Raw genomic sequence first — 19,982 nt, forward strand, 5'->3', positions numbered from 1 at the left:
TAAATCCCCCAAGTAAGATAAAATGTGATTTAGGCTTTGCTATCCTCCCATGACTACTGATCCCAAGGCTGAAAAAGACCTGATAATGCCTGTCTGCAGACAGCACTTTGTTGATGTCTGGAATTGAATCATAGAAAATACTTTCCCCTGGTTGCATTTACTCAACCAGACATATACAGAAAAAGGCAACAAGGCAATATCCCAAACAGAATCTGTGTCCTCTAATACAGTGAAATGTTTGTGCGTGTGAGAGTTGACAGACACAACAGTAATGTTCACAGCAGCATTTGCAGAACATGAAAAGGGCAACAAATGTGTTTCTGTCTTCGTCTGCTTTACTGCGACTGGCTGGGTGAAGCCCAAATATGATTTGCCTGGTGAATGGATGAGTGTGCTATTTTTTGAGTGGAAGAGACAAGAGCTTCCAAGCTACAGGCGGGCTGTATTGATCTCAGTACAAACAAATTACACATGACTAAGATACGAGGTCCAGCTGAGCTGTTCAATACTAATTTTCAAGGCATTTTATAAGAACCAACCTACCTTTGATGATCAGAATACGGTTTCTATAGCAGCCAAACAATCAGCCAAGCAGCTGTGAAACACAGACGGTGCTCGTGTGTGCACACATGCACCCACCACACAGAATAATGCACACGAGCACACATACATTCCTATGTGTGCCGAGAAACCTGAGATACCAATTACAGAGCCCTCTAATGATATCATTTCCTATGTTTGCCAGACTGCTTATTGCAAAAAAAAGTTATTTAATGGTTGTGTAATTTGAAAAAAAAAAAAGGAAGAGAGAGAAGAAAGGGTCTTTTGGTATTAATGCTAGCTAACTACAACCCCACACATGGTTCTGTTTTCAGCTAAGCCCCTTGCGTGACTGGCTCTTTTCAGTTGGCAGGAGCTGCGTATGCTGAGTGCAGTCGAACAATCAAGATACGGCTGTGTTGACGTTTGGTTTATCGGGGAAGCTTTTAAGATGGGAAAGATTCCATTGTTTTTATCAGTGGAGTTCAATTAGATCAAGCTCTCCTCCAAAGCTCAAGCAGGCCCCCCACAAAAAAAAAAAACTTTATAAGGGGTGCGTTTATTACAAACCTATACCAGTTGCTTTCCGGTGAGCGTACTTGTCATATTTAACCTACATCAAATAGTAAAAGATGAAAGAACAATTTAAATCAATGAAGCGACGGTTAAAAATAGAAGTCTGAATGCTAATCCAGCTCCTGCCATGATCTGATAGGTCAGTAAAGTTAAAGCACAACTAAAAGTTTTGTAGTTGGAGAGGCTGCATGCATCTACGGTAAATTAATTCAGTGGTCTGATGTGGCCAAAAATGAGCATGAGGATGGAGACCTGACTGAGGTCATGCCTGCACTTCATCAAATATTCATGTGACCCTTGTTTTGTTTTCCTGAGGGAATATTTTTTAAGAGAGCAAAAAGAGGGGGAGCAGGATAAGGGGGAGGGGAGTAGTACAAGAGTACAATTGAGGAAAGAGGAAGAGAGGAAACACAGGGAGCATGAGGGAATCTGAGTTAGCTGTAAGGAAAGTTGACTTTTCTAAACATTTTTAGTGAGTCTTTGGGGATTTGTAGCATGTCAGGCTCCCGTATAACAAATTTAAGGACTTAAGAAGTTTATAATAGTTCCACAAAAGACATACAAACTTACAGGAGTCTCCCCAGAATTCATGGCTATGATATTACCAATTTCAAAGTGGATTTTGATGGTGCAATGCCAAAGTGTCATTCTTTGAGAAAAGCCCTGCACTGTGCACACAAGGACAAGCACACACACAGACACACACTGGGAACACTCCTTTACTCTCTGCAGTCCTGATTTTCTTCGAAAGACAGGAAGGCAAAGAGTTGTAACCAGAGAGGCCCAGAGGACTGTGTCACTCAGCACCCTCCTCTACTTTGCCTCAACCCTCCCAGCACAGGCCACTCTCAGGCTTTAGGTCCTGGGAGAACAAACACTGTCTACTGAGTTAGGTTAAGCTCTCTCATATACATGTGAGCAGAGAAGGAGAATATCTGTGCAGGATTAAGCCAAATACTTAACTGTTAGGTCTCAGAGTAGTTGCTGTGATGTTGAAAGATCCAAAACAAAATGATTTAGCCTGGAGAAGCTCAAAAGAGGCCGTGCTGAACCGCACCATCTGCTCTGATAAATATATAAATAATCAGCTGCAGTTCATCAGAGCACATATAATAGTGATTTGGGCTCGGCACAATATGGCCTCAATGTTGCCTTCTGTCAAACCGTGAACTTTGCATTGCACACTTCAAGCTCTCAACACTGACAGGCTGTTAGCACGAGAAACTGTGCACACAGTTAGAGCAATCTATTTGTAATAAACAGAGGAGAACTGTTTCCAGTCAGATCACAGGCTCAGTTTTAAAGCTGTGATTACAGACACACACAGAATCACTTTAACAAGGAATAGCTTGCATTTGGTGACTCTCTAACAATACACATCAGTGCCAAAATGTGAAATGAGTGTTACAAAACTTATTTTTGTTATTTGAAACCTAAATAAACAGCTATTCTATGACTTAAGATAATGAATTTAAAATGAAAAAATATATATATAATGTTAGCTGTGATCCTTGTATCCTTTAAATGCTTTGCAATGCATCACATAACGCAAAGCAAATTAATATAAAACAATATGTAATAAATATCAAATACTCACAAGCATCCTAAAAACTTGTATACATACTTATATTGTGCCTTCATATTTATTTTTAGATGCTAATTAAAAAATCCAAACAGCATGGTTGAAGCAGTTAAGACATCATAACCAGGTAATTTATGTATAACTACTGATTAAATCTGGCAAATAAATAAAAAACAAAAAAATACTGATGAGTTGTTTGAGTCTTTGATTAAATAAGACTGTTGTTCACAATATTCATACAATGTTTGGACACTTGTAGGATGCTGAAACTGCAGTGGAAAATTGCCTTGGTAAAACACACAAAATAAAGTTACTCAAAATCGCTAACAGATGTACACACACAGGCCCCCACTATGGTACCTTCACATCACAACCTACCACTATGATGCAGGTAACAGCGGACAACTGGAAAAAAATTAGATAAATGAGACTAAAGCCATCCTCAGAAAAGCTGACTATGTAAAGTATAATAAATATATATATACTATAATAATTTTGATGTGAGAATGTATCAGAAAAGATACCTATGGACACTGATTATGAAGTAGAAGAATAATATTAAAAAGGAGTTATCAAAATGTGTCTGTCTATCACTGACCCACCCTTGACCAGCAGACCAGCTTCCACTGCTCTCCACGCAGCCAAATAACACTGGGAGAGGCCAGCGGGACAGAAATGCAGGGTCAGCCACCGGCTGATTTCCAATAGATCTTTCTGGTCAAGCTGCAGGCCTGGTGAGAGCAAAAGTACCCACTGTTTGACTTTTGATAGGTTCTACCCATTGATCTGCAACTGGCTCCCAGCTCTAATGAATAATGAATGGCCATATTGTCATCCCACACAGATCACATTTCACATGGCAACGGACTGCACTGGTAATTAGCCAGGACTTTGCTGGCCTGCAGCTTGCTGTGTTGAACTTGCCAGCCACTGCAGTGCAGAGAGGGAGAGACCGTTGAAATGAAATTGCGAGGGCACTTTATAGTATCGCATATAAAGTGTCTGATTATATCCTATATGTTTGCAAAGATCTTTCATTTCAGATCTAGGGTTTAGATGTGGAACTATTTCTTTCACAGAAATTGAGCAGAGGACCAGAAAGACAAGAGAAGCAGGGAAGTAAGAAAGAGGGAAATTACTGTATGATGTCGGGTCTGGAGGAACAATTACACGTAGGTTGGCTATGCTCTATTTGACCTAGAAACTATAAAGTGTGCTTTTCTGGAATCTGGAAGAGAAAAGCTGTGTGGCTGGTGATTTCACTGTTGAATTACACAATGGAAACACAGTTGTCATCGCGAGCATGAATTCAGTGAACCGTATAGTGATGGTAACAATGATGAGCACCTGCTGTCAGGAAATAATTAGGGCTATTTGAACAAATTTAGGGCAAAAAGTTTACCATACTCTTTAGGGGTTTATAGTTAGATCTTTAGCTATGACACACAATATTTTTTCAAAAAACTGTAAATATAACACTAATTAAACAGTCCGAAAAAGGTCACACTTCTTGCCAGTACCTCACCTTAATCGAATCCATATTGAACAAATCTTTCACAGCCATATAAAGTCATATTAGAACTTGATTTCTCAACATAAAATACCTAAAATATTTTTGTTCTTAATATAATAATTGGCAAAGGAAAGTAAAAGCTGAGATTCCTAAACATCAAAGGAATGCTATTTAAAGGATTAGGCAAAATTAAAACCAGAGCAGTGATGTTTTTGCCCTTGAACGTTTCAACAGTATGGGCCAAAGATGGTCCAGTAAATCTGATGTCAAAGCCCCTGTCATGATCAGTGAATGACAACAGATGGCGATTTCTACACTTTTTAAACAAAGGAGCCATTCACCATAAAAACATACAAACAATTAGCTGTCACAGAGCTGATAATAGTGCTGTTATTTAGTGATGTAAGCTAAGCCTGGGCAAACAATTTGTTTACATCTAAAGGACGTTAGACAAGCTTGAAGGAAAAAAGTTTTTTCCTGATTCAGCTTCTGCACACTTGAATTATGTTACGGATTTCCACAACTGTTACACAAGAGTTGTATTTTCTTTTTACAATTACTATTGTTAGAATTAAAAATGCTCGAGGCCCATCCCTTGATCTTCCGTGTATGCATTAGTAATTTAGAGTGCTTAAAACAGACAGGTTAATTCAGAACAGCATGCAATTGTCTGAAATCCGTCCAAACCATTACCGATAAATGTATTCTCTTAGGAGGCTGTGGTTTGCAGTCTGCCACAGGAAAACTGGCAATGAGATGCTGCTCAAAGTGTTTAGTATTTAGCTTATCATGATCATGAAATCATTACAAAATATCAATAAAACCAGCCTATCTGCTTTGGCAGAAGATTCATTCCCATCAGAGATGAGGCAACCCTGATAAAACCTTTGTGCAAATGAAGTAATCATGTGGAAATACAGATCATAAAGGGCAGTTAAACTCTAGAACTTACTTTTAATATTCCCCCATTCTTTTACACAGATTGAGTCACTTGCTAAGTGAATGAGAACCAGTAAAGTATACAGTATGTCACACCAGCCCACTTTTTAGACGCCAACTAAATGAGCAAGACACCAGGAAGAGAAGGAAACTATCATCGACACATAAAGTCAAAATGTTTTGGTGTGAGTCACAGAGTGTTGGAAATATTGGCTGTAAAGACGTCTACCTACTTTCAATATAATGGAATTAGATAGCACTCAACTTGTGGTACTCAAAACGCCAAAAAAATTAATTTGGAAAACTCAATAGCAGTGTCTCTATCCAGAAATCATGACCCAGTTACTCAACATAATCCACAGACCTTGCTGTGAGCAGTTTCGTGTAGGCACTATTTTCTTACTCCTGAACAACACCCAAGGGAAAAATGAAGCCACCACAAAAAACTGCAGTTCTTTGAACGGCCACTTGAGGCTGGCTCCTGAAGCGAGTCAGTCCCCATAGACACCCACGTTAAAATGTCTAACTTTAAGGCAGAAATAAACATGTTCACAGCCTGGTACATAAAACAGTTTCAGTCTCTATAGCAAATTTTAACAGTCATGACAACCATACAGGGGTAAATTTTTATATAACTTATCTGTTAACATTTTATTAAGGCTTAAAAATTAGGCACAATAAAGGGAGGGCTGCTTTGAGTGACAGGCTGTCTGCAGATCGTGTCCTCAGCTTCTCAGTCAGATCTACCTCTCGCTCCTCAACAGCGCCAGCCTCTTGGCCAAATATGGTCATTTTGGACTCCCAAAAACCAAGATGCAGCGGTCGTAATGCTGAAATCAAGGCTTCAAAACAGGAGTCCACCAAACAATTGGTGACATCACCATAGCCAAGTCCATTATTTTTATAGTTTATAAACTACACCTGCCAACTGTATCTGTGCATACTGTGCATAAGGAAGCGTGCATCAACTGCTAGTTCACCCAGCAGCACTGAGCTAGCTAACATTACAGCTCAGCTGAAGAGGACCCCATTCATGTTTACATCTTGCGCTGTCACAGACACGAGCCTCTCCTCCATGAGTGGATGCACACTTCCTTCTGTGCTGTAATATGGTTGGTGGGTGTAGTTTGGTAGAAAGAAAATAGTTCCTACATGAAACTGCTCACAAGGTCTGTGGATTATCTTGAGTAACAGGGTCATGACTTCTGGAAAGACACATTGCTGTTGAGTTTTTCAAATGTATTTTTTTGGCGCTACAACACCACAAGCCGAGTGCCATCTAGTTCCATTATAGTTGAGAGAAGGCAGACACTTCTATGGCCGATATCACCAACACTCAGTGACTCACACCAAAACAATCTAGATTGATAAATAGCGCTACAGATAAAAGGAAGAATATATTTTTGATTTTGGGGTGAACTGTCCCTTTAAAGTAAATGTGCGATGAGCAAAAACAGCAATAGAAACTTCTTTGTGGTTTCTAGGTATAGAGTTGTGGCGTTACGGTTGTTATACCACAACAGCCCATCCTAGCTTTAGGAGAACCATCTCCACAGGAGGACTAAATGCAAACTAGTCAGCAAACACACAGCTGATTAAGTATGATTAGCAAAAGCAAAATGGTGGAATTTTGTCTCCACCACGTCACTAGTCTGACAAAATCTGAGATATGATTTATCTCTTCCAAGGGCCTCACAAATGCATTAGCAGTGAACTGATGACAGCTGGTAACCCACATTACTGGTCATCACATTAAAAATGCTGTACATGGAGGTGTTCATCACAAGAGTTTACAATTTACTAATTCCTGTATTCCTGCACAAGGCTTTCACCCTGGCACTTACTACATAATCCTATTACAACCTAATATCGTGAGTTTTTGGCTGCTCTTAAAAACGTGCTCCTTTCACTGGGCAATGTGTAGGGGGAGGGGTGTGGCTGGGATCATGTCACTATCTATAAAAGTAAGCCTGAGGAAAACACCCATCAAGTGGATGGATTTAGACCCTTTCTGTTTCCCTAATTACTGGAAAGTGGTTTAACTCTACAGTCTGTGTACTTTAGGGATAGAGCCACTTCAGCTATTGTGAAAATCCTGCATCAAATATATGACTGCCTTCATTATGAATATCACAACTACCCAAGGTCACACAGCAACCTTGAGTTTGTTTTCAAGAAAATCAAGACATTGGGAAGTTCATAATGAGGTCAACTACCAGACATAGACTTATTTTGTTGCATATTATGCCACAGAACTAAGGGCAAAACAAACAGCAGTAGCTCTGTTAGGGCTATATGTCATCTATCACCTCATTTCTTTGTATTATGGGGCTGACAAGCTTTAAGCGAAAGAGCTGGTAACAGCATGAAGGTTAAGATAGTGAGCTTATGACTGGAAGGTCACTGGCTAAGTTGGCCTTGAGCAAGGCACATAATAAACCCAACTGTACCAGTGCAGCTGCTCAGCGGCCCACAAACAAGACTGCGGTTGTACTAAGCATCTGCTAGATGTGTAAAAGCATTGCTGAAAATAACAACTCATGCTTACCAAACCTATCCTTAGTCAATATGGGTCAAAAAAATAGGACAGTTGAATTTTTTTTGGTAATTTGTTGCTACCCTGCACTGGACAAGAGGTGTAAAGATAATGGATAGATGGCTGTAAGCTTCTGATTTATTTAACTCGATCATTAGGACAAGGGAAACCAGAAACTAATTTATCAAGACAAAGATCTTGATTACACCTCAGTTGAATCCTGGATGCAATTAACACATCCGACCACACACACACACACACACACGCACACACACACACACTCCACAAGTTTACATAACATTCACGTTTACTTTCAGACTAGTTCAATTTATGTAGGTATTTAGACAGATTAAGTGAAACACCCTAAAAATGCTGGGTTCTGTTCCACAAATACCACCTTCACTGTTTTTATTTGTTGATTTGCCACCTCTTACTCTAAAATAGGAAACGGTAGTGGGTATTTTTGTCCTTCAAAATGATCTCAGTAGCTATTTCTGGTTTGCATTTATCACCTCACAATTCCAACTTGAGCTGAACTTGGTGTCTGTTACTTGTCGATGTTCTTCAAAGCTAACTGATGTTGTACACGGTGCTGTGGCAGTTACACAGTTACATAACACAATGTACAAATGAGGAGATCATGTTGTGTGAGTAAGCGAAAGGTGTTCTCTTACCTGCAACAGGTGAGTCAGCTGCGATCACTGTTACCAACACCGTCATCCCCAGAAACACTGCACGCAGGCCACGGGCTTGCATGAGAGCCTTGAGCATCACCACCAAACCCACAGAGGAGACTAAACCTGCCATGGTACGGCGGGGGGGAGGTCAAGGCATTTCATCCAGTTATGAAGAGAATTTTCATGCCGGAGAGATAATGAAGGTTTGGGTTATGTCAGGGTCCCTGGTTTGGACTCCTTTAGTTTAAGGCTCCTCCTTCCATAACATGTGCTCGTAATGAAGAATGGCTGAAAACAAAGAGCAACAGTGTGACACTCAAAACACAGAAACCATATTTTCTCTTAGTACTTGAGAATCAATTTATTCATCAGTGATTTTCTGAAAACAACCACTGCAACAGAGACTTTACTATTCAAAACCTTTATTTGATTTTAGTTAAATTCTGTAAGCACAAAAGTATGGCAATACCTGTAAACCCTATAATAACAGAGCCAGATAGTTTAAGTTTATTCTTCTTGAACTGATGTTTTCCAGAGGTAATTAGTCATTCTATTTCTTTAGTTTATTTAAAGTTATTACCTACATTTTTCTTAATTTATGCTCTGGGCCTTTCATAAACTATAAGTTAATGGTAGGTTTAATTTGGATTCTAATAATAATTATAATACATTTTATTTATAAGCGCCTTTCAAGTCACCTAAGGACACACATAAAACCAGATATGGCAGTCGGCACATACTAATGATAATAGCAAAGAACAAACAACAGCAATAATGGCAGGCATATACAGATACATTCTCACATTATGAAATCTTGTAATATGTTAATGTTGTAGTTGTATTGTTGTTGCTGTTGTTATTGTTGCGATGACTCGATGTTGTGTTGTCTTGCTATTGTTATTGCTAAAGCTCTTGTGTCATGAATATGTTCTTTCCTGTAAATTTTTCTTTAAATATATAATAGTGTCTTAGAAATTATTCCATTTCCTGTCCAGGGCTTACAGATGAAAATGAGCTTATAGCTAACACTGGTGCAGCTAAGTAGCTGTGCACTGTCCCAGTTTAATTAAAATAACATAACATCATATAAAAAATAAAAATAAATTAGATAACATATTCATAAACCACAAATTATATATGTTTGCTATGGATGTCCTCACTTTCACACAAAAATGCAATGCATCACTCTAAAGAAGTACAATAAAACACAAAATGTTAAAATAAATAAAATTTGGAGGATATGTTTTGTGTCTTTACACTCATAAAAATATGCAATGCATCTTTCCACATCAGCAGAAATAATATAAAAGACCCATATTGCAATTAATAACAAAAAATGGGGGTTTGTGTTTGTACAGTGAAAGAAAAGGGGCACATTTCATGCACATGGCCAACCAACCAGGTCAGTCTAAGGCAATGTTAATCATATTAGTTAAATAAACATAAATGAGGAGTTATTATACCATTAGATAGACTAAACTATGTCTACATGGGCTGATAACCGTCTAACGTGGCGACCAAGGCAGATAGGGACCTCTCACAGCCCCAGCTCAGACTTCATCCCCGGCTGTGTGGCTAGCTCTCAGCGGGTCTCATCATGATACAGTCTCTTGTCCTACATCCCGTCCCGTTACTTCCAAGTTTAACGGTCATGTGGCTCCTCACACGGCCAGACAAAGCAGGTTACATCCTTCATTTCAGTGTCACAGCAACATGCTAAAACGGGTTAGCTAACATACTTTGGACATATTTCCCTAAGCTAGCTTTGAGTGCACAGATAACACGATTTTTTTTCCTCTTTTCCCCCAGCCATTCCTGTCAGCCTGCTCATAGCTGCGCATTCAGACTTACCAAAAAAAGGGAGCTCCAGCTCTGTCAATTCCTTTGTCTGGGTTGCGAGAAATATCCCTGTTTGAAATAAAAATGCGTCGTCATTAACCTTCATGTAACCACCTGCCTGCGTTTGGAGTTATTTCAGTGTAGACCGAGCAGGAGCTGTAGCTGGCTTTCATTTGACACTCTTTTGGTAACAGTTACCTTCTCCCGTCCTGAGGATTGGGTTAGCCCCGCCCCCTGGCTGATCTGATTGGTTTATAATTTACCCAAACCGGCTCTCATTGGCTGTAGCTCGCTTCTGTCATAAGGGGGTTTTAAAAATTAGGTTGGTCCTTCTCGACTGGCGTCTGCGGCTTCCACGGCAACGTTGCCTCATGCGATGATGCACTTAACAAGGTATATCCACGGATGGATATATCAACGTCAGCCTTTTTATTGGCTGAGTAGAGTTTACCGTGTCATGCTAAAAGAAAGCATCAAGAGTTATCAAACAGACACCGTCTATTTTGATGCACGGATTTTGGTGTAGCCTTCATGTTGCACATCTGAGCCTGGTAATTTACAATCCCATCAACATTTATAAGCCAACTCATGCACAGTGTTGACAGGTTTCTGTAGGCGAGACACAACATGAATGCACACTTCGTTTCTATTGTACTGCATGATTTCAGTCAGGAAGCATAAATGCTCCAAATAACAAAGAGCGTGCACGGCCTGAGACATGCCCCCTCGGTGCATGCTGTAATCACCTTGCTTAGCAAGGTTTTGTGGTTGAAAATAAATGGAGATGATCAGCATAACCTCATCACGTCAGTGCCAGTTTGCAGACGCTAACATTTTGGTGCACACCTCCACCTAGTGGCAGAATAGTATGACTCATGTTGCTGATACCAGATCAGCTTTCTTTCTCAGTCATATCCAGTGACCCATTTCTGTACATGTAGCAGCAGGTATTGTGTGTGCCATGATATCATAAAATGCTTATGTCTGTTTTTTAAACATGATTTGAAATTGTTGAGATAAAAATTATTGACATATTGTGTTTTTTACCTTACTACCTTTATTTGACAGCAATAGTTACAGCTACTAGTAACTTTCCAGATTTAGATTTTAAGATACAAAATAGATAGATAGATAGATAGATAGATAGATAGATAGATAGATAGATAGATAGATATAAACTCCTAGACTTCCAACCTGCCGTCGCTGGAAGGAGCTGAATAGCCTTATTGCCTGGCGGTCAAAAGACTTCCTCAGTTTGTCTGCTGAGCAGGACTGGAAGCAAAGCCTGCCTCTGAACCTACCCCTCTGCTTAGTGAGTGTGCTGTGCAGAGGGTGGCCGGCATTGTCCATGATGGACAGCAGTTTGTTTAGGGTCCCTCTCTCTATAAACGACACAAGGAAGTCTAGCTCTGTGCCAACTACAGAGCCAGCTCTCCTCACCAGCCTGTCCAGTTGAATAGTGTCTCCTTTCATAATGCTGCCACCCCAGCACACCACAGCATGGAACAGAATGCTGGCGACAACTGACTGGTAGAACATCTGCAGAAGTTTTCTACAGATGTTGAAAGACCCTAGCCTCCTCAGGAAATAGAGCCCTCTCTGTACTTTCCTGTGGAGAGTGTCAGTGTTTGCTGACCAGTCCAGTTTGTTATCCAGCTGCAGCCCCAGGTATTTATAGGTCTTGACCACCTCCACATCAACCCCCTCGATGGAGACTGGTTACAGATGGGGTCTGGTCCTCCTGAAGTCCACCACCATCTCTTTGGTCTTGAAGGTGTTCAGCTGTAGATGGTTTGACCTGCACCATTTCACAAAGTCCTCCACCTGTCTCCTGTGCTCACATAGTATGCTGAGCATATGCAAAAATACTCAAGTATGTAAAGTAGATATAAGTAGCTCTAGCGATGGGCGGATTACATGCCAATGGGCCCCTGGGCACAGATATGCAAAAGGCCCCACCACCTCACCTACACAAGAACAAGACAAACAGACTTTGTGCTGGCATTGCCTCCTTTTATTGATGTTTTGTGTCTCTTTGTATTTTCAGCATTTTCGGGGGGATTTGTGTCTTTTTGTTGTAATTTTGTGTGTCGTTGTGGTTGTTTGCAATCATATTGTGTCTCTTTGAGATTAGTCTGTGTCTCTTAGGGGTATATTAGCGTCTTTTGTTGGTCATTCTGTCTGTCTTTGTAGTTTTTCTGTATCTTTTTGTAGTTCCTTTGCATCTTTTTGTGGTCATTTTGTGTCCTTTTGAAGTCTTTATCTGTCTCTCTGTTTCTCTTGGTAGTCGTTTTGTGTCTCTTTATAGCACCTTTGCATGCCTTTGTTGTCGTTTTGTGTTTTTTTAAGGGTCAACTTGTGTCTTTTGAGGTATGTTTGTGTCTTTTTGGTCATTTTTGTCTCTTTGTAGTAATTTTGTGTCTCTTTTAAGTTCCTTTGCACCTCTTTGTAGTTGTTATGTGTCTTTTTGAAGTCATTATCTGTCTCTTGAACATATATTTGTCATTTTTTTGTCATTTTGTGTCTCTTTATAGCACCTTTGCATGCCTTTGTTGTCGTTTTGTGGTTCTTTAAAGGTCAGTTTGTGTCTTTTTGAGAAGTGTCTGTCTTTTTTGGTCATTTTGTGTCTCTTTGTGGTGATTCTGTGTCTCTTGGTAGTTTCTTTGCATCTCTTCATAGTCATTGTGAGTCTCTTCCTGGTCGATACGTGTTAATATGAGTGACATTCTGCTGGGGAATGCCAGGGGGCCCGTGAAACTTTGGGCAGTTGTACATACATGTATTAATATAACACGCACAGTGGCCATGTGTCTGTAGAATGAGGACTTTTACTTTTGATGCTTTACAAACAAGTACTTCTAGACATTTTCGTGTAATGTAGTATTTCTAAATAGTAATATTTCTACTTTTACTTGCGTAAGAGGACAGAATTTTCTTCCACTGCTGCATTAAATGCCTCATTTTGGGTACACTTTAGCATGGTGCAAAAGTGACATAAGTGACAACAGCTGTATGCATGGCCTTTAAATTAAAAAAACCCAACATTTTGAAGTACTCATGTGTAGTGTTTGCTTATTATTGTATATACATTTTTTTAAAGAGTTAATATGCTCAAGCAGTCACAACAAACCTGAAACACTCACACACACACACACACACACACACACTCACACACTACAGTAGGAAACAGGAAACAGGTGCCGTGACTTAACAGTTTAATGTAAATCCAAGACAAAGTGTGATTACATTTCTACACATATACAATATGCATATGTGAGCATACAAATTCTCATTAATAACTCGATTCACCTCGGAGACCGAAAAAATGATCAAAAGTAACAGTGAATAACAAGCTATAACATAGTTCACCACAACGCGAGCCCCTTCTCACCCTACAGTTAGTAAAGAGGACAATTAAAATAACTATATTCTTCTATTTGACGAAGCTGTTTGTCTGTTAAAATCCTCCTGTGAAATTTACAATGCTATCATTAGTTTTTTCGAAGCCTAATATAAATTCACTCCATTTTTCTACAACGAAAATGATTAAGAGAAGCACACAACATCATAATGGTAACACAAGCGCTTAGTAGCAAGTACTCAACTTGTTAGGAGGTTTAATTAATCCTTCTTCTTATTGTCATTATTATATTTATTTAAACATTCTATAAAGCCAGTAAAATATCCATTCTCATAACATACTTAATAATATTAGGCTAAGGAACAGGGTATACATAGAACGCTACGTCAACAGATTGAAATAATGAGACATCACACCCCAATAAACAAAAGTAAATAAGAAAAAGACAATTAACAGAGAAGTATACTAGGAAATACTGCAGCACACATTAGCTTTATCGACAAAGAATGAGATTTTACACCATTGAGAAACCATACAGCAATGGACACAAAAGGGGGTCAGGGTTTGATGCACTCTTAGGTCTTTAGAAAATGTAAAAATTATTGAGCTACTCTGATTTACAATTTTGAGAATGTACCAAAAGGGATTTTGACTTTGACATGACCTCTAGCTTTAGATGAATTATTTTGCAGCGTAAACAGGCTTTGAATGCAGCTTTGGTCTACCACTCCTAGATTCCATTTATTAACACCACAAAAATAACTATCTTTGGCTAGAAATCTCTCTCTGAAAGTTAAGACGGGGGAAAGCTACATTTTCGTTTTAGTTATGTAAAGTAGGATCTTACAACCCAGCAATTTGGGGATTTAAAGTGGTTAATATTAATCCACATCCTTGCCTGGTTTTACACAAATTAGAATAAATGAAGATAGTAGGAACACAACTGTATTTCAATCAGTTTTGGTTTTTAAAATCCACACATGGTAATCACCTGACACCCTCTATCAGCGATGGCATCAAACCTTGACCACCTCACCCTGAATTCCCCCGAGGAATAGCCAGCAAAAGGAGCAGATCTCCTCAACGAAAAGTTAAAAAAAACAACAACAAAAAAGACATACACTCTCATCCGTAAGGGCTTTAAGAATGCTTGTGTAGATTATGAATTTCCTGGTGACAGAGACTACATCAGCTCATGATTAAACCACCTATCACCTGTTCCAAACCCCTTTGTACTTTGGGAGGCAGCTGCGACTTTGCCAAACAGTTTACACCGTACGAGTGCACAGGTGGATGTTTCGGGGTTGTCTGTTTGTCTGTCTGAAGACTAATGTTGCACTGTGCGCCATCACGCTCTCAGGAATGTTTCTCAGTGTTTGCAAAGCTCCCGGAGGAGCAGTATTCACGATATGAGCAACGCTGGAAGTTTGAGTGTATTTTATGGGAGAACGCCAGGCCCCATAGAGAGTGAGACACTGCCTTGTTGAGTTTCGTCTAATTCAAATGTCACCTTAAAACCTTTAGAGGTATTGTTGGTTATTTGGAAGGCAGTACTCTAACAGTAAAGTTGCTAGCTGGGAAGGCTACGCTCACCTGGACAACACAAAACATCTTTAACACTCTACTTAAGCACATTTTGGTAATTGTAAGGTCACTCGATCTACGTTAATGCTCACATTTCTGATTCCCCTTTTTTTATAAAACACAAAACATTGGTTATGTGAAACAGAGTAATAGACAAAGGTATCATACACATCAAGTCTTTTTCCACACAATTGCGCATACAGGGCTTCTCTTAATTGTCATTTGAGAAAATAGCGATTATTTGATTACCCCTAATCGTGAGGACAGTGGTAATTTTACATTACGTCTCTTGTATGGACTTTTGCTGGAGATCATATAATTATTGCATCATGCATGGCCACAAATGGTGTAGAAATTAAATGAGCGGTCACCCACTGAGAAAGATCTAAAGCCATTTCAGATGCCGCAGGTCACACATTACATTCATTTTGTGCGGGTGACCATGGTTTTTAAAGGTATAGTTGGTACTTTTTTTTCTTTCTTTTTGTTTTTTGATTAATTCATTTTTACAGGTCATTCTATTCCATGGCACGCTAATGTAAAACAAACTTTTCTTGAAGTTTACAAATTTCATACAACACCGATAAAGCTACAACATCAACAACGTAAAAAAAAAAAAAACTGGCTTAACATTTTGGAGAGAGGTTAGATAATTATTGATCATTCAACCATGACTGGGCGCGAGTGTGAGGAGTAATGAAAGTAAAACAAACCAAAAAAAACAAAAAACAGACTGCAGCTCTTCTCATAGTTTAACATCCTGATTCTAAACAAATTGAGTGTGCTGTATGCGTTAAGTGTTTTAAATCCTGCTTGTGTACTTGTAAGTCGTATGCACACATGCATTTGCTTGTCCTCAAAAAAAAAAAGCACTTGTAAAACATTTAAAGATGAGACCAGAAGTTATTGCCTGTCTTCTCTAGCAACGCTGCGGAGGATTGCTTGTACTGTACTGTGCTGTGCTGTACATGATCGATCTGTTGAATTCTTTGGTGGGAGGAGCGAGGAAAAAAAGAAACAGTCCTAGTGTGGCAATGCTATCCCCGTGCTGACAGGAGAGGGGGACAGGACAGCAGTGTAGCATGGGTAACGCCAAATTCCCTCAAACAGTGGAATGTTTCAGTAGTCTGTCTCGTAACAGAGGAGCTAAAAGACTTCAATGGAAAATCATCTCCCTTATGCGTGCGTGTGCTTAGGCCCCAGTGACCTAGTGGAAATTAAGTCGATAAAATAAAAGAAACAACAGAACAAAGAAGAATGATGTAACCAGCAACGTAGTATGTAATCACATCTTTAACTACCCGGACCCTGGGCTTGCATGCTGGAGCTGACTGGGAGTGGAGAGTTGTGGGGGGAAAAGTACCAGGATGACAAACAACTCCGGGGCCCGCTGAGGGATTTTTTTTTCAAGAGATTGTTGTTTTTCTGGATGTGGCACCCTCGAGCCAAAACGTCTATCTATATGGGCCCCATTGGATTATCATCGACTCAACACTTACTACCATCAGCAGTGTCGCAACACTTTACACCGGTGCACCCACCTCCACGGAATACTAAATATTACTGTACATCAACCCCCAGGTTACAAAATAGAAATGAGCCTGACATATAATAAAAACACACGCACACACTCTGATAAAACATCCACAAGAATTATTGCAACAATCTCTAAAAAATAAACACAACATGTACTACAGCCATGTCAAAAAAAAAAAGTTCAAGATAATGTTAAGTTAAAAAAAAAAAAAAATCACTTCAAATGCAAGTACTATGGCATACCATGAAGGAGAGGGGGGAAGGCTTTCACTAAAACCACCAGCAGTACTGATGTGCCTACGTTCAAGAGGACAAAATGAACAGAGGAGATTATTTGTATCATTGGCTACAAGGAGAAAATAAAAGATGTTAAATCAAGCAGCAAACACACAAAGCGACAGCCCTATTGGTTCTCTAAGTGTTCAGGTATCCCGTTCGGCTGGCGTGGCGATGTCTGTGGTGTACCCGGTTCGAAGACAAATGGACAGTGGCGACAAATCGTCCACAAGGTGCCCTTCCAGGTGTACGCTGCGGCTTTTCCCTTCTGTTCTGCTCTGTTCTAGAGGTGCTACCCAAACCTCAAGCGTGACAACTTTCTATTATCTTTGCTGGAGAAACAAACGACAAATGACGACAGCAAAAGGATTTCACGTCAGAATTATAAGTGTCCATTCAGGTAAGGTAGTGCACCCTCGGCTCCTACCGACCACCCGGGCTCAGTGTTACTATCAACCTGCTCAGTGCCAACTTGCTACCATTTTAGTCCCGTTTAAGATAGAGAGATCCACCCTGTGCTCCGCAGTCCCTACCTAAACTGACCCTACGCTTTCAAATAGCCCCCTCGCTCGCGCCTACGCAGTATCTCCCTCGAACAACCCTCGATACTCTGCCTCTTCTCCGCAGCCTTCACAGAACCACCCTCATGGCAACAATCACTTTCTGTCAGGCCCTTCTCTCGGACTAGCTTTTAACCTTGAAAAAACGACCTCTGCTGTGTCTCAAACATTGTACTGTAACTGCAACTCATTCCCTGTTCATGAAAACTGAGCTAATATCGCCGCTCCGTGATCACAATGCATGAATTCCCTTGTGTGATTTTAAAAAAAACAAATATATTCCGACCTAAAGCCACATTTTGGGTGCCACTGTGATAGAGGTTTACAGCTACAGCTATACTGTACATTTTCATATTTACATTTAATATCCAGAGCAAAATGTAACAAGAATTTATCTATGACTTTGGTAAGTACCCCAGGCAAGTTATCTCATGCACACATAATAAAACAGCTCAGCTTGATATCGACTCTGACATTAATCTTCACCATCTATAGGATGCTGTCGTTACGGACGAGGAACAGCGAGGGCTGAGCCTACACCTGGAAGAGAGCTACAACTGCCCCGACTAGGATGTCAAACCAGGGAAACATGTCTCTCTAAGTATAGCTATAGTCTCTTGTGGCTTTCAGGATCCAAGCCAAGTAAACTGTGTCGTTATATCTGTAAGGCACTACGAGGGAACAATGGTCAAAACCTAAAGACTGAAGAGAGTTTTTTAAGGAGGTGGACTACACACGCATGGCTGACAGTAGCACACACAGACAATCACGTTGTACATGCCTATGTTATTATAACCACTTTGTGCAATCACATTGAAAAAAGAGGAACAAATAAATCTATTGGTATCAGGAAAAAAAACAAAAAAAAACGTCTTAAAACAAACAGGTGCAGACTGCTACATTCTAAGAACGGGGCCCAGCTAAGACACCTAGCTAAAACTGAAGTATCTTCATAAAGGTGAAACATAAAGGAAAAATATCTATAAATACACTAAAAAGTTTGTTGTCTTCTGTTGGTTATATTTCCAGAAGCCTCCTCGGCTGGAGAAGGTGGAGTGGGGGGGCGGGGAGTTGCCTCTCTTTTCTCCCCACGCCATGAATGATTTGGAAATATTAAGACAGTTCAAGGCCATCAATATTTTTTTTCTTTGAAGAGCAGCAGGTTTCCGTATTTCACCTTCTCCCAAATTCTCCTTGGGATTCCGAACTTCCAGTCAGTAACCCCTGTTCAACAGTCACTTCCCAAATTTAAGAGGGGAAAATAAAAGAAAACAAAGCAGAAAACCTCCACTGTCCCAAAAGGCCTGTTCATACTTCCCTGTAAAACTAATGAGACGTTACTTTCCTCGTAAAGTAAAGTGAAGAATCGACAAATAAAAGCAAAAACTGGCCCTTTCAGGAGAAAACAAAAATGTGAAAGAAAACATCTTCAACTGTACCCCTCTGAAACTCAACCCCATCTTTCCCTTCTAGAGAGGCTGTGAATCTTTTTTTTTTCGTATTCTCTCTGTCGTTATATCTTCAAGTTATATGTGACAGTTTCATGAGGATTGCATGTTCCTCTGTCTCTGTTTATGTCTGAGGTCGAGGAGAGGATGTTCAGGATGTCGACGGGTTTCGGGGCGGGTGGGTTCGGGGGCAGCAGCAGCGCTGGGTTAGGCTCTCCAGTGTCAGTCAGTGTCTTCTCTAGAGGTAAGGGTACTGGTTGACCTTGGTGGGGCTCAGCGGGTATCCAGTGTAGACAGTGGAGGCGGGCGAAGCACTGATGTAGGCCTGGTGGGCGAACTGGGCCTGGTACTGGCTGTGGTGCAGGGTGGGTGAGGGCAGCACGCGGTGGCCCATGCTGACTGGGACCTGGTGAACGATGCTTGGTGGGTAGCTCCCGTGCTGGACTGCGTGGCGCGCCGAGCCCTGTGACGCCACCAGGTGGGCCACGGTGCCAGTGGAGCCCAGAGCAGCAGGGGCTGTGTAGGTGTAGAGGTGGGGCTGGCTGGGTAGGTGTGTGGCAGCCAAATGCGGGTGGACGTTGCCCGTGTGAGAGGGACTATTGTGATGGAAGGAGTACGGGGCCTGAGTGGCGATGGTGGGGGTGATGTAGGCCTGTTGACGCCGATGACCGTTTCGCTCGGCTACCATATGCTGCTGGGCCTGGAAGAGGAGATGATAGAGGGCCTGTCAGTGTTATTGCTCCTTAACTGTTGATTTCCGAGAGGATATTGCAAATTGTTGTTCATGGAAATGCTGGAAGCCTCAAATATTATTTTCTTAAAGGGACAGTACACCCCAAAATCAAAAGTACAAATTTTTCCTCTTACCTGTAGTGCTATTTATCAATCTAGAGTGTGGTGTGAGTTACAGAGTGTTGAAGATGACCTTGTTACTCAAGACAATCCACAGACCTTGTTGTGAGCAGTTTCACATAGGAACTATTTCCTTTCTACCAAACTGCACCCACCAACCATA

At 40.5% G+C, this 19,982-nt stretch overlaps 2 protein-coding genes across 9 annotated transcripts in view; both read right to left on the reverse strand.

Moving 5' to 3' along the window:
• Nucleotides 1-10,388, reverse strand: part of si:ch211-1e14.1 (UPF0606 protein KIAA1549) — a 49,443-nt gene extending 39,055 nt beyond the window's left edge. For all 5 annotated transcript variants that reach the window (XM_050073976.1, XM_050073975.1, XM_050073972.1 and 2 more), the window contains exons 1-2: nucleotides 10,215-10,388; nucleotides 8,361-8,651 (exon numbers count right to left, since the gene is read on the reverse strand). In XM_050073976.1, the coding sequence (XP_049929933.1) occupies nucleotides 8,361-8,493 (133 nt within the window). In that variant the 5' untranslated portion in view covers nucleotides 8,494-8,651; nucleotides 10,215-10,388. The remainder of the gene's footprint in view (nucleotides 1-8,360; nucleotides 8,652-10,214) is intronic.
• A 3,014-nt stretch (nucleotides 10,389-13,402) lies between these two features.
• Nucleotides 13,403-19,982, reverse strand: part of hipk2 (homeodomain interacting protein kinase 2) — a 78,651-nt gene continuing 72,071 nt past the window's right edge. For all 4 annotated transcript variants that reach the window (XM_050072415.1, XM_050072413.1, XM_050072414.1 and 1 more), the window contains exon 15: nucleotides 13,403-19,667. In XM_050072415.1, coding sequence (XP_049928372.1) covers nucleotides 19,206-19,667 — 462 coding nt within the window. In that variant the 3' untranslated portion in view covers nucleotides 13,403-19,205. The remainder of the gene's footprint in view (nucleotides 19,668-19,982) is intronic.

The sequence above is a fragment of the Epinephelus moara genome, chromosome 20, assembly GCF_006386435.1.
Source record: "Epinephelus moara isolate mb chromosome 20, YSFRI_EMoa_1.0, whole genome shotgun sequence".
In the NCBI taxonomy this organism is placed as follows: Eukaryota; Metazoa; Chordata; class Actinopteri; order Perciformes; family Serranidae; genus Epinephelus; species Epinephelus moara.